The sequence below is a fragment of the Mus caroli genome, chromosome 18 (genome assembly GCF_900094665.2).
Source record: "Mus caroli chromosome 18, CAROLI_EIJ_v1.1, whole genome shotgun sequence".
Lineage (NCBI taxonomy): Eukaryota > Metazoa > Chordata > Mammalia > Rodentia > Muridae > Mus > Mus caroli.
The window spans coordinates 3068222-3083565 of NC_034587.1; the positions used below are offsets into that span (position 1 = coordinate 3068222).

Below are 15344 nucleotides of genomic sequence, written 5' to 3' on the forward strand. Positions count from 1 at the left end.
GTGCTTCTTCACTGACCCTGCCTTTTTGCTTTCCATCTTATTTACTCTCACCTCCATGAGATTATAAATCAGTGCAGGGATTTCCTTCACTGTTGTAGACAGACATGTCAAAATAATCACTGAGAAGATGAAGTTGAAGCTCTTCCTTCCTGTTTCTAACCAAGCCCCTATACTGAAACAAAGTCACACAAAGTTCTGGGGTTGAAAACAAAAGGCAAAGACCACTGCACATTAGTTTGTCAACATGTAATGCCCTGGGTTTATTTTGTGAGAATTCTATCACAATGTTTCCAGGTGGGATTAAAAACCTTAAGGATAGCGTATGCCATTGGACTGGGCACTCAGACTTCGGTACTAACAAAGCAGTAGTAGTCTGGTAAGTACCATTCTCTTCACAGAAGAGAGGTCAAATATTTCCAAAGGAAGGCACCCGATATTTGTGGTTCTGGCCTCGCAGCCTTCTGGAGAATCTTAAAAGGAAAAAAGCTGGCTGGCTGTTTTACAAACTGGAATGACGATACACGGACAGCAATTACTGCATTCTTCTCCCCTATATCCTTTCTGTAAGAACAAGTAAAGAATGAAGTCTTTAAACAATTCCACAATATAAAAGTACATCTTTTTGTGCTAAAAAAAAAAAGGGGCAAGACAACATAAACTCCAGTTGTAAGGACTCCGTTTGTGTACTTGATTTAACACTTTTTGGTGTGGAAGGAAATGGGACGACTGGGCTGTTTGTAGGGCAGCAACATAACATTAGTGCTTTAAGTACCAGGGCCGCCCAAGCTTGCAGACAGGCGGGGACGGGAGAATTCAAGAGACTTCATTTTTAGCTTGTTGCGCGTCCTAATGCTAGTAGACCAGGAAGATCCCCATTGAACAGTACATTCCCCGTTTTAAAAAAACTGATGCCTTTTTTTTTTTTTTTGTAAAATTCTGTATGTATGTCACCATTTTTTTTTTCACATGATACACAGAAAACTCAAGGACCCAGAGGGAACCAAGTTATGTTATACCATTTACAAAATACCAAGGAGTCCACAGCTACCTAACACATTTACTACAGCACAGGAACCAATGAGGGTACAGTGTACAAAACCTGTAAACACGGCACAATAAATAGAGACAGCAGGTTCCGCACCATGCACATGATGTGATGACACCAGCTACACAATCTCACAGCTCACACTCTTGTTGCAGTTACCCCCCACCCCCCGCCCCCAAGTGCAAAGCATCACAAATGAACAGTTCTGTATTCAAGTAACATATATACAAGGGTATTACAAATATGCAGTACTGTACAGATAATTGCTGTATTCTTAATTTACAGATGTTGATTTTTTTCCTATTAACAATAAGAAAAGAAAGGTTGAAGCACGAGAGATTCGAGAGATGCGCAGTGCTGCCAAGTCCCCACAGCTGCCACGGAACCGCACAAGTGCTCTCCATACTCCCTGCGTTCCAACGCTCTGATGCATAGCACCTGACCATGTCCCCAGGATGCAGTCCTGCTCCCAGGAGCTACGTCACCTCCATTGCTACTGTGTTGTCTGCTATGTTGTTCAGTGCTGGCTTTTCCGATTCATGATTTTCCCTGTTGGGATAAAAGTTCCGTTAGTCAACAGTCATGCACAAACTAGGCAAATGAAGAGCATCCTTCCTTTAAAAGCCTTAGTTATCTTTAACAACAGGAAGAAACATTACTTATGGGGCAATGGGACAAAGGATTGTGCATTTTTGTAATTATGAAAATCATGCAAGCAGAAATCAGGTAAGTCAGGGGTCAACAGTCAACTCCATGCCAACTGCACTGCCAAACCCTGTCCAAGAACCCAACTGACCAAAGATCCACACCCCTACACCAATACGTCTCACGCTCTGAAAGTTACAATTGCAGCTGCTTTCTCTTCTTACACTTATCTACTTATTTAGTAGGTATGTCCATGCACACATGTACTCATGTAAGTATCTGAGCTCAACTCTTGGGGAGTGAGTTCTTTTCTTCCACCATGCAGGTTCTGGGATCAAACTTGGCTTGTTGGGCTTGGTGGCAAGTGCCTTTACTCATGGAGCCATCATGGTGGGCCCCAACCTCTATCATCGTTTTGGGATGTGAGCGTGTGCGTGTGTGTGCACATGGAGGCCAGAGGTGGACGGCAAGCGCCTTTCTTCTATCCATCTTCACCTTTGTTTTTGAGAAAACCTGAAGTTCATGGAGTTGAGGGATCTGTCTGTCCCACCATTTCCTGTAACCCCAGAGGGCAAGCACTGCAGGCACCCAACACTACATGGAGCGTCTTTAAAACCGTGGGCTATGAATTCAGGTGCTCACGCTGTCCTGGCAAGCACCGAGTCATTTTCTCAGGGCTTTACATAATTACATTGTATAGTCAGAGGGCAATGTGCAGGGTCTGGTTCTCTTCTTCTCCACATGGATACAGTGGGTCAATCTCAAGCTCCCAGGCTTGATGGCAAGCAACTTAACCGGAGCCACCTTCTCCTTCCAATCCCAAAGCTTGATTACCTCAGTAATCTAACATGTCAGGACTTTAAATCTAGGTCCTAATGGATGTCACTAAGTAAGACACAGACACAGGACTAGTAGCTAGAACACTAGGTTCTAGAGGTATCCTTTGAAAAGTCCACTGGCTTTGTTTCCTACTTTTAAATAGAGACAGGGATATGAGAAGTCCCATCAACTGTAAATGTCCTCATATTTGTCCAGTTCTACAGCAATTAAAGTCATGATTGGTGATGGGGAAGAGGAACTAATCCACTGATCAGCCATGAACAGATCAACAATACGTTCCTGGTACTGACCTGATAAATGTAGACAGGGACCTGTGGATGTGCAAAGTAAAGGCTACCAATAAGCTACTACATAGATGTTCTTCCCTGATACTCTCTGCTGAAAAGTTTAAATGTCAGTCTAGCATAGGCCTGGCCTCCTGTCACTCCTAAGCCCCCTCCCCCCCCCCCGCTCCCGGAAAACCCAGCTACTTGTTAACCACTAAACACTATCTTTCCCAACTTTATTTCTGCTTTGCCTATTTCTGATATACACTCACAGTTACCTTGCTGTGAAAATATTTCTCTTTGTTTTAAAACAATAGTGATTGTCTGCACAATGAACTGGGCAACACACATTGCTCTAAGACCCACCTAGAAGGACTTCTGTCTATTACCTGCACTGTTTTAACATTCACATCTATGTTTTAAGCTTAGTTCTTACTAATCTGAATAATGCAGGTCTTTGTTTCTTTTTCTCCTAGTACTTTGTAGCAGCAGGACTTTAATTAGTTAATACCGAGTTAAAGTAATAGTTAGTTATAGTTAAAATGGAGCCTTGACAAAAACCCTAAACTACTGAACTTCAAGAAGGTGAGTGAGCAGAGAAAGCAATGATTAGATGTGGCCAGGTCTGCCAGCATTGCCACTACTGGGAGCAGCTAGCAGACTGTCGAAGGAAGGTTTACCAATTTCAGTCCCACAGTAAGCTACGATGAAACCAACAGCACAACAAGACATGCTAAAGAGAATCCCTTGTACCCAAGACTGGAGAGGAATGAGGTTTCTAGGTCACTGCTGCAGTAGGAGGTCCCTGCCACAGAAGCAACTTTGACTTTCCCAGCCAACCCAGTGGGCTGGCTTAGTCTCAAGACCGAATTCAACTAACACTGAATTATAACATCCACTTGCTTAGTTCTTGAATAAACAAAGACTATGCGCACGCGCGCGCGCGTGTGTGTGTGTGTGTGTGTGTGTGTGTGTGTTCATTCATTCAATACACAGAAGGAAACGAGAGAACCTAGGTGGATAGATAGCCACTTCAGGAGGCAGAGTTAGGTTTACATTTCAGACATTGAAGCTTAGAAGAACCACTCACCTTGGAACTGAATCTACAGAGGATGAGGAGGGGACCTTGGAAACTTGACAGTTTGCTGCAGCAGCCAGCTTTAAGGCAGATGGCGGAACAGCACTTAAAGTCCTAGGTATATGCCGTGCGTTTATTGGGGTGACAGAGTTGACAGTGGGGACAGATGAGGGGACAGTTAATCGGATGTTGTTCCCAAACAGAACCTGAGTTGTTGCAGAGCTGGCAGCAGTTACTTGGTGACTCAGTGTGCTGTGGGAACCCGAAGTCTGTGTAATATTTGAAGGCTGTAACAAAGTTGAACCCGCTGTCGAAGGACTCGTATGTACAAGTGCCGTTGGTGTAGTGCTACTGAGGTGTAAGCCCTTGTATACTCCTAGGGAGAAAAAGAAAGCGTGTAAGCGCTGTGCGTTTTGTGGCTGAGTCATGATGTACAAATACGTATGCATGTAAATATAGCTGCGTCACGCAGACGCCTTCCTTTCACCCCTCACCTGAGGCAGGAAGGACGCCATTCACCCCGAGCCCAAGCACCACATCATCTTTCACCTTGAAGCCCAGCAGCTGTTCCGACGTCATCAAAGCAGAAGCAGCAAACTGTGCACTAGCAGAGTCCAAAGTCTTAGAAACAAAACCCTGATAGGAAAACACAAACGTCAGCATGAGTCAGAGGAACACAGGTCACCACACAGGTCATCAAAGTCAGCTTCACAGCTCTAAAAGCAGCAAACCAATGAGATCTGTTTTATTTTCATAGCCATAAGTCTGAAGGTTGAAAAGTTAGCTGTCTAACTTAAGGGGTTATACATTTTGATCTTCCTATGGGAATACAAAATATATACAAAGCAATTACCAAAATTAAGCCTATTAGTACAGAATGCAACAACAGCAAAAAGTTCCAGTTGAAAGGTTAAAACACATTTCTCAGGTAGTGCAGTGCTGGACGAACCCATTAAGGCAAATATGTAAACTTCTTCCATTTAATCTCTAAATACCTACTCTCTGTAAAGACCCTCAGTGCTAACATCCACCACTGTACACTCAAAGGCATCTTTGAATAGTAAGATAACCATCCCTTAATTAAAAAAAGATCTGACATCATAATTTAATTTAAAAATGAAAAGGCCTATTTAATCTTCAAAAATGAAATTTCCTTTAAGATGCTTAGAAGACTCAATTCTCAGCCTTTCAGCCCCAAATCTATCTATACAGCAAATACTTTTCCAAAAGCAGAACAGGTTGTTTGGGCTTAGTTCTGGAACTAGAACACCTGCTGCATGGGGCTTTACGACGGGGACAGTACATTACAGACCACGAGTCAGAAAGAAGCAACTTTACAACTAAGAGAACTATGGTCTTAGGCTACTCTGTGTAGTGGGCAGCAGCAGAATGAACAGCTCTCATACTCACCTGGGATGCTCTTTCTAAACCCTGTACATTCAGGCCAGAGCCACTTTTCTGCTGGTTAGATGCAAGGTTCTAGGACAACACTTGGTAATTAGAGATGAACTCTGGTGGGAAACAACGAGGATAATCATAAGACACAAGGCCCTCACCTGTGGCGCGGCGGCAGAGGAACTACTATTTGCTTGCTGCTGTTGCTGAGTTTGTGCAAGCTGCTGCTGCTGCATGAGTGCCAGTTGCTGCTGGTGCTGCTGGTATTGTTCGGCTGTGAATGCTGAACATAAATAAGGAGACGGTTCACAAGATGCACAGACACCACAGACGCCTTACAACACTAAAAATCCAGCAGAAGAAAAAGATGTTTTTGTGCAAAATGGAAGCATTTGGATAGAAATGATGCTGCCAGAGATCGCTCCCAGAGACAAACCAGCATCTTCTGCCACATTTAACCAAAGTGGCTTCAAGTTAAAGAAAAAGCCACTACTTTTTTCAGCTGTGACACTGTGCTGGACAGTGCAGAAAGTGCTCTTGGGCTCCCAGTCCACACTCTTGGAGATGCACTTTGCACTGAGTATGAGGTGAAACCTGGTAACCAGCATTCCGCTTCTACTTTGTCCAGATCGCCATACCGAGGCCCGGGCCTTCCCAACAGCTGTGTACAAACACTAAAGTCTACATAGCTTCTTACTCCAATCATTGCAAAACTTTCCTCTCCATAAAAAGTAAATCCGACAGTTTAATACTTAGACAGGAGAACGTATCTTTCGAGATTAACAGGAGGAGAAGAAGTACCAGGGTTAAGGTTAATCAACTTTCCCCACCCAGTTAACCCACCTGGACAAAATCCAGTCAATAAGAACGGAGTTATGCTGATTACTGTACAGAGTGAAGCCTGAGGACAGACACTGTGTTATGCTACTTATGTGTGTCTATGGAGAGCTCAGTTCTAAAAAAGACAAACAAAAAAAATGTTCATTTATTACCCCCAAAAGTGTGTGCAACTTTAAAAAGGAAACCTGTTTCTTTATTCTTTTCCTTTGCCAGGTTAAAAAGAAAGGGGGGAGGGGAGAAGAAAAAAGAAAGCAAATAATATCACAACCGCCTGACAGTAAAGGCTTCTTAAAGAAACCGTTCTGAGTAGAAGTAACTTAAACAAAACAAAACAACAATTCCCCCCAGAACCCCCTAACAAACAAACAATCAAAAAATCAAACCAAACACACAAACAAACAAAAAATAAACCAAAACCAAAACCAAACCCCAAACCAACAGAGTTATGCTACACCCTATGTCACCAGGGCATCTATTACCCACTGTTCCTGGGGCTCAAACTGCCATTTCAAACACGCCCACCTGACTTGCTCTGAAGTGCTCTGCTAGTTGGAATATCATCATCCCATCAAGTTTTCTGAATTTCACCTGTAACTTGGGAGGGATCTTTACTAACCTCCAGGGTCCTGGGTCTGCCTGGTGGCACTGGACAATAGGAACACATCTACCACACTTTCAATGTACCCAGAAGACCGTTAGGCTACCAGAACCTTCACAGGTTTCTCAACTGAATTAAGCTCATGGCTCACACTTCTCCCTAGAAAAATACTCCTATTGATTCTCTTATTTTTCGTGTGTTACAGCTCCATTTAGTTGGTATCTGATTTGTAAGTCTTTCCTACCATTTGCAATCTACAGATTCTATGGGGAGACTTACTGATATTATGATATTCACAAAATACTGACAGAAGTATTTCCTGCCATCAAGACACTGACATGTGACAGAATTGAGCTGGGCCAAAACGATGAAAAAAAATCTACAAAAATGAAGGTTGAGAGTTATATAATACTTTAACTTCCTAAAATCAAATGTGCTGCCTCAGCCTTTACTTTTTCAGTAGGCAATATTCAGTAATTAAAAAAAAATTTTTTTTTTCTGGAAGGGTCAGTCAGGCATTTCATACCTAGGAAAATGATTCAGCCATTGCTCACCACCTCTTGTGAGTGAAGGTAAACAGATGCAATGTTTTCTTCCTGCAAAATGTTTTTGTGTGTCTTTGATGGTATTTGTGCTCCAGTTAAACATTTAGTGGTAAATGAACTGGGAATCAACGTTGAATAAACTTTCAAATACTTTTTTGCCCTGGTTAAACTTCACCCCAGTTTCTGTGTGCGGGTGTGCCAACCTCACTTTTTTTTTTTTTTAAAGATTTATTCATTATTTTATGTACATGAGAACACTGTAGCTGTCTTCAGACATTCTAGAAGAGGGCATTGGATTCCATTACAGATGGTTGTTAGCCACCATGTGATTGCTGGGAATCCAACTCAGAATCTCTGGAAAAGTAGTCAGTGCTCTTAACTGCTGAGCCAAGTCTCCAGCCCAGACAACCTACTTTTTAATATCTGTCTCCTGCCAGTGCAGACCAGAGATAAAGACACAAGACACTCCCCCACCCCTCCAGATAGTCAGCTCAGTATCTGAGATCACTGTTTCTTAGATGATATTATTCTACCTAGAGTCTCGTTGTAAAATCTGGCCTGGATGTTTCTGTAATTAAAACAGCAACAAAGAGGCTGGCAGTGAGAAATACAAACGCAGCACAATGGAGTCCTGACTCAGAAGAGTGTGCCTGCCACCTGTTGTGGCTCAACATCTTCGTGCAAACATGACAAGAATTAAACTTAGGTGGATACCAAAATTCTCTTTAGCTCCCTCTCAGAAATAAAATTGCATTCTAAAAGAACGTGCATTTGTATGAACGTAAGGTAGTAAATGTGGATAATTAAATGTGAACTGGATTTTATATTCTTATTTTATCACAGAGGCTGTAGAAGCATTCAAAGCCCCTAATCCATTCTGACTCTAAGGTCTAACCAACTGTTCCATGAAATAAATGAAAGCAACCTTATTTTCTCAGACTTCTATTAATGAACTGGGGCATCAAGGCAGAAAGTTTTCAGCTATACCTCTACTTCAGATAAAATGAAGCAGTCAAATTTAATCCACAAATGGTGGGCAGAGCCAACTAAAGCAAATCTAGAATCACAACTGCTTTGCAGAACCAAAAGAGCTGTAGTCGACGAGGCCCTCAGACCTGATGCCGTCCTGTAACCTCACACCGCACATGAGGCTGAGGTCCTGGGGAAAAACACGCAAGGAGAACAAGCACCACCAATAGTGAGATTTCAAAGTTAAAACAGAAAAACAGTTCTAGATCGATATTTTTAAGTAGGAAAGCTAAGCGCATTGAACTGGGGAAGGAAATGGACTATTTCTGGTGAACAGTGTGGCAGCAGACAGTGAACACACGTAACATGGCCACACGAGAAAACACCACTCTGAGCTGAAGAAAGCTGCTTTTGGTAGTGTGTGGATAAGCTTTCTGAGCAAGCTCTTTCAATGTAGAATAATTTCATCTGTTCTATTTCCTCACATCAGAAACAGACACCATGAAACCACCAGGTTTTTAGGAGTCTCTAACTAATTCTCTGGGGTAGTACACTGAAACAAGCCAACTCCAAGAATGGGGAAATGTGTTCTAGTACCAGGAATTGTCTAAGGCCCTACAGGCACATCCCTGACCCTGCAGCAAATTACCTAAGTGGGAAGGGAGACACGTATCATCAGCAAGAAATGAACTGTTTCAAATGGAAGACATTTACATTTTATTAAAAACCTTCGAATCTGAAGATCTTTTCTAATTCTAACAGGCTGACCCAAAAAGGCACTGAAAACAAAAGCTGGGGATGTAGCTCGGTGGTGCAGCACTCGCCAGTGTGCAGGAGACTCTAGACCGATATGAAATGGTCTAGTTACTAAAGTAGGATCTTTGCAGTAGGGAACTGAAATCAAAAAGCTTCCCAAGCCCGCCCTTATCAGCCCACCTGAAAACCCGACTTGAAAACCACGGTGTGTTGCAATTCAACTGTCGGCATGCTGTGTCAGAGCTGAGTGTGCTTGGCTATGACTTCAATGTGACATTTCACTAGCCCAGTGCTACTCTGTCCGTGATGCCTCTGTAACATTTACATACACCTGCTGAATTCACAGCGCATCACATACAAGTGGCATGGATAAAGGCCACCTTCCAGAAAAGATTCTGGATTAGAAAGCCCTTGAAATAAGCTTAGGGTCTCGTCGTAGACTTACACAAGTAACAATAACCACTGCACAGGACTGCGGTCCTTTCCATATCAAACTCAATAATTCTATCTATAGAACTTCTGTTGCTTACAAAAATTAAGCAGACTGTTACAGATAGTTTGAGTTTAGAAAAATAACTTACAATGATGCTGATTTCAATTTTACTGGAAGCTAAGATTTCGAGTACTAGCCCCATCTCTGTTGTAGGAGTTTTAAGTGTTTCTGAATCATCTAAACACTCACATATACTCACATATCTCCCCTGTCTGTCTGTCCCTCTCTCCCCTGTCTGTCTGGGTCACTTTTGCTCTCTGAGAGAGACAGAGTGTGCATCAGGAGGACCAAGAACAACTTGTGGGAGTTGATTCTCTCCTTTCACCACGTGGGCTCTAGGGATAGAATTGGGATGGCAGGCTTGGTGGTATGTAGCCTTTACCTATTAAGCCATGCTGCTTACTAGCCCTTGTATGAGGGTCTCATCTAATTATTGTAATTTGATAACCCTCCAATTTCAAATGCACAAAACAGATGGATGCTCAACCACTGAGCAAACACTGAAAAGATGCTATTATAGCTTAATAAAAGCCCAGAAAGCTATTTGAAAACAGTCCAAATCATGTATTAACTTATGGTCATTAAAAACAAACAATTTATCCTATCCCTATGTAGATCTAGCCCTAGAAATTCTAAGTCCCTATCACTCAGTCTTCCCAAGTCCCCCTTCTAGTACACAGCACAAAGGGGGCACAACATTTACTTATATCTTCTTGGAGGCCACCTCACACCCTACTCAGGACACCCTCCATGGTGCACAGCTATGAAATGGCCAAGACTGAGTAGCAAGCTGAAGGGACCCCAAGCACTGAGAAGCTTTACAACTGGGCACTCTTCGAGGAAGGGAGTACACTCCTGGTACCTTCACTTGGAATTTCCTATTAAAAAACGTGTATCCAATTCACTAATAACTACTTAGAAAAGGAGCCTGGTGGGGGTGTGCATATCACTTGTAAGTTTCGATCTCAAGCAGAGTCAGTAACTGAATAATCAGAAGTGGTTACATTTGAAGCTGACTCCTGTCCATCTGACAGGATGGCAGAGTCAGCACAGCTAAGATATAGCCTGCTGATGCTTTTGGAGAGGACCTGGCTGACACTCATGAGACCCTCAGCAGTTCTAGGCTGTCTCTGGAGAACACTTTTCTTTCAAGAGGAATATGCTTCGACTCCCACGTAACAAGCAAATAGCTGGATTGTCTTTTCTGTCTTCAGGGGCTGCTAGCAGACCTCACATATGTTAAATGTACATAGGACATAATTTATAGAGCCACAGAGAGGGCCTCAGATCTCATGAATATCTATCCCAAGCATGAAAACAGAGTGTAACTCTATGGTAGCCTGTAGGCATTTATTCTCTACGTATATTTGAAAATAAACATTTAAAAAGGCCCTACTGTCAAAAAATGATTATGGAGAAAAGTTGCATAATTACGAAAGGCTTTTTTTTAAGCTAACTTTTGCTAATGTCTACCTTTTAATGATGTTTGAGAGACAAATCAGGAAAGTTTGCAACTGGCACTGACATGCCTCTCTAAGTCATGCCAGCACACCTTGTTCCATAGACTGAAATACAATCTGGAGGTCTGTCATGCTCTTCAGTGTCTCCACCACAGGAGCGACATGACATGGGTTGATAGAACATAGCTACTTTACTCCATAAAAATCTCAAAAAAATTTCATACATCTTCAAAAATATTTTTGGGGAACCAATTAAGAGTGTCCACTTTTGAACTCCCCACACCTGTGTTAGTTAAACCTTCACTACACCAGCTCTTCAGCCTGACTTTAAGGACTATCCGGGACAGAAAAAGAGTAGTAAAATTAGTGGAATTACAATCATTAAAGTCCCCAAAACTACAGAAGCCTGATATAGCTGTCTCCTGAGAGGCTCTACCAGTGCCTGACAAATACAGAGGTGGATGCTCACAGCCAACCATTGGATTGAGCACAGGGCACACAATGGAGGAGCTAGAGAAAGTACCCAGGTGACTGAAGGGGTTTGCAGCCCCATAGGGGGAACAACAATATGAACTAACCAGTACCCCGAGAGCTCCTAGGGACTAAGCCACCAACCAAAGAGTTCACATGGGATTCAGGGCTCCAGCTGCATATGGAGCAGAGGATGGCCTAGTCGGTCATCAATGGGAGGAGAGGCCCTTGGCCCTGTGAAGGGTCTATGCCCCGGTGTAGGGGAATGCCAGGGCCAGGAAGCAGGAATAGTTGGGTTGATGAGCAGGGGGGAGGGGAGGGCAGGGGATAGGGGGTTTTCGGAAGGGAAAACCAGGAAAGGGGATAACATTTTAAATGTAAATAAAGAAAATATCTATCTATCTATCTATCAATAAAAACACTTTAATTGTAACCTAATTAGGTAATTAGGGAAGCAATCCTCTTTTAGAAAATCTGTATTAGCCGGGCGGTGGTGGCACACGCCTTTAATCTCAGCACTCGGGAGGCAAAGGCAGGCGGATTTCTGAGTTCAAGGCCAGCCTGGTCCACAAAGTGAGTTCCAGGACAGCCAGGACTACACAGAGAAACCTGGTCTCAAAAAACAAAAAACAGAGAAAAAAAAAAAAAAAAGAAAATCTGTATTAAAATCATCCTATGCTCACAGTCAGCTATTGGATGGATCACAGGGCCCCCAATTGAGAAGCTAGAGAAAATATCCAAGAAGCTAAAGGGATCTGCAACCCTGTAGGTGCAACATTATGAACTAACCAGTACCCCGGAGCTCTTGACTCTAGCTGCATATGTATCAAAAGATGGGCTAGTCGGCTATCACTGGAAAGAGAGGCCCATTGGACACGCAAACTTTATATGCCCCAGTACAGGGGAAGGCCAGGGCCAAAAAAAATGGGAATGGGTGGGTAGGGAAGTGGGGGGGAAGATGTGGGGGACTTTTGGGATAGCATTGGAAATGTAAATGAGGAAAATACGTAATAAAAAAATATAAAAAAAAATCATCCTAAAAGAACTTTAATGAAATGATTTTAAAATATTGTAAACATAAGCCAGGCATGGTGGTGCTTGCTTTAATCTCAGTCCTCAGGAGGCAGAACCAGGCAGATCTCTGAGTGCAAGGCCAGTCTGGCCTACAAAGTGGTTTCAGGACAGCCAGAGGTACAGTGAAACCCTTTTTCAGAATACCTACCAAAACAACTACCACCAGTAAAAATACCCCAAAACATTTCATTTATTGTATGCATGATGTATGAGTGTGTGCATGCACATGCCACAACACATGTACAGAGGCCAGAAGACAAACTGAAGGAGTGGGACCCTTCCCTTCTACCGTGTGGGTCCTGGGCACTGAACTCAGGCTGTCAGGCTTGGCGCTCGGAATCTTAATCTGCTGTGCCGCCACGCTGACAGTAAGCTTTTATAATCTTAACAACTCAGATAATGTGGACTCAAGTGGTTTAAAAAAGAAAGTCACAGGGCATGGCACTGTTTCCAGTGTTTTAGTCACCCTGTAGGGATTATCTAAAAATGTCTCTAAAATATTAAGTCAGTTTCTCTGGTATTTATTCTGAACGAGTGTCAAGTTAAGTTTATGTGTAACTACTGACTACTGGCCACGAATTTTAATGAGACCAGATTAGATGTTCAAGTACATACCACTAACAACTTGGGGTCCCTTTTATTTTATTATTTGAAAATCAATCTTGTGGTTCATGGACTGCCTCAAGGTAACAAATTAAACATTAAATACGTATTAACATACCACATACCACCTCGATTTTTTGGCTGTGGTTAAGGAAAGATACATACACACAAACTCACAGAGCAACAGCACTACTGAGCAGAATTCAAAGAAATACTTTGAGAGTATGAGAGTAAAACACCACATCCTCAACAAGATGGAAGGCCCCGCCCTGGTACAGCAATGAGTACCACAAATGAACGTACCACAGTGTGCTGAGCCACTGCTACTTCTGTTCTGGGTGGAGGTGCTGCACGTGTGGGCCCCAGGCTGTGCTGCTCCTGCTCGACTGATACTCCTGTGTAACTTTCTACTGGAGAGTTCACCACTGTCACTGTCAGGCAGGGATGGTGTCCGAGGCCTAAAGTGCCGCCATCTACATGATTTGATATCGACTAGTATCTGACTGAGGTCTTTAGAGGAAGATCTGTCCGAGGTATTGGGTTCTGAGGTATTGGCAAACTGATTGACTGGAGAAGGTTGTGGTGAGGAAAGCATGTCCAAATCCAGGTGGTGAAACATACTGTCATAGTCTGAATGCGCTCTGTCCAGCAAGACCCTGTACAAGGAGCAGACACCAGAGATTACATCAAAGATTCTTCCTTTCTTTTCCGAAAGCTTTCTTTCCCCTAAAGCTGAACACCAGTACACTGAATATTTAAAAGTTAGCAAGTTCACCACTGCAGCATTTGGCTCTTTCACACTGTGCGCGCACGGCATAGGGCACATAGCACAGCACGCATGCAGCAGCCAGAGGACAATTCCCAAGAGTTGATTCTCTCCTTCCACCACATGAGTCCTGGGGACAGAACTCAGGCTGTCACCTTGGTGGCAAATGCTCCTTCCCACTGAGTCATCTTGTTGGCTTTGGTTCTTTTAGCCTCAAATCTCAATGTTGGATAGAGTTCTTTTTTTTCAAATTGTCTTTCAACCAAACTTTTTCTGTGCTCTGCAATTCCTTCTCTCCTCCTCTCCATGCATGAAGTATTCTATTTCAGACCCCAGAACCACATTCTGACAAACTGAGGTCATGAGCAGTAAAGTTAAGTGGTCACTGCAGTAGTTAATGTAAGCTTTCCCCACAACTCAGCGACTTTGGTTGTAGTTTCCTGTACCAATCCTGAGTGTGTAAATACAAGCTACACTTGTCCTTTCTTAGGAGTCTACCCTGTGATAACTCAGGTGCTAAGAGGCTTGGGGAGTTAAGAACCCACATGGGGCCCATGAGAACTACAAAGTGGGTGAAGACGTTGGTAATGCAGTGGGAGACATGTAAACAGCTCTGCTAAGCACAGCAAGCTGGAGCTTCTAGAGTCTGTTCACAAGGAGGACCTCAGTGTAAACTCTGACTCCAATGTCTAAGGCATGCTGGTGTGAGGAAAGCAGAAGCGTGTTACCTTCCACCGCGTCCGACCCGTCTTCGTGCAAATCCAAGACACCTCTGGGGTACGGTGAGGGTAGTTAAGCAATATCTATAACGCACATCCCCCAGGCCTCCATCTTTAGGGCTAGTCCAGGGCCAGTTGCCAGTTTGGTCTAAATGAGGCTAAAAAAAAATCCAAATTATTGTATTTTGTCAGTCTGTGTGCTGTTTGTTGTTCACAGAGAAAGTCTGACACTTACAGCATAGTACTGACAGCCTGCTTTCCTACGGAAAGCGAAGGGGCCGTCAGGGTCATTCTCTTCCTCAGCTTCCGAAGAGCCGGACAAAACCTTGAAATAAAGCAACGAGAGGTCAACCATGCAGCTCCTACATTCCTCTTCAGTGTGCAGACGGCTGGTCTTCTGTTTACCTGTGACAGAGGCTCTTCATCTGAGCTGGGGAAGTCGTACTGGTTTAAGTCTTTAGCACTGAAGCCTGGCAGTGCAGCAGGACTCTGCTGCTGAGGGGCGGCAGCAGATGGGGGTAAGACTTTGGGCTTCTTTTCATATTTGCGCTTCGGCCGGATAAGATCAGCCTTATCTTGCTGCAACATAGGCATGAACGAGACAGTCACCCAGTAGCACATTCCACAATTGCAACTTCTGTAACAACTTGAGTTAATTATTACTTGGGGAGCCAAGTGCTTAAACTATTAAAACAGGCTTGAGTGTTCCTCCTGGTAGCCCCTCCTACCCTCAGAGGTTCAGTCTCAGTTTCCCCTAATAATCTACATTTGCTCTGTTCAA

The 15344-nt window shown here is 43.3% G+C and overlaps 1 protein-coding gene across 3 annotated transcripts in view; it reads right to left on the reverse strand.

The window, feature by feature from the left end:
• Positions 1 to 231: 231 nt before the first annotated feature.
• Positions 232 to 15344, reverse strand: part of Epc1 (enhancer of polycomb homolog 1) — an 81432-nt gene continuing 66319 nt past the window's right edge. For 2 of the 3 annotated variants that reach the window (XM_021150511.2, XM_021150510.2), the window contains exons 7-14: positions 14969 to 15142; positions 14799 to 14888; positions 14573 to 14721; positions 13382 to 13734; positions 5431 to 5552; positions 4369 to 4510; positions 3887 to 4250; positions 232 to 1594 (exon numbers count right to left, since the gene is read on the reverse strand). In XM_021150511.2, the coding sequence (XP_021006170.1) occupies positions 1522 to 1594; positions 3887 to 4250; positions 4369 to 4510; positions 5431 to 5552; positions 13382 to 13734; positions 14573 to 14721; positions 14799 to 14888; positions 14969 to 15142 (1467 nt within the window). In that variant the 3' untranslated portion in view covers positions 232 to 1521. Of the gene's footprint in view, positions 1595 to 3886; positions 4251 to 4368; positions 4511 to 5284; positions 5354 to 5430; positions 5553 to 13381; positions 13735 to 14572; positions 14722 to 14798; positions 14889 to 14968; positions 15143 to 15344 lie in introns of all 3 variants that reach the window. The other variant, XM_029472241.1, reaches the window with a different exon arrangement.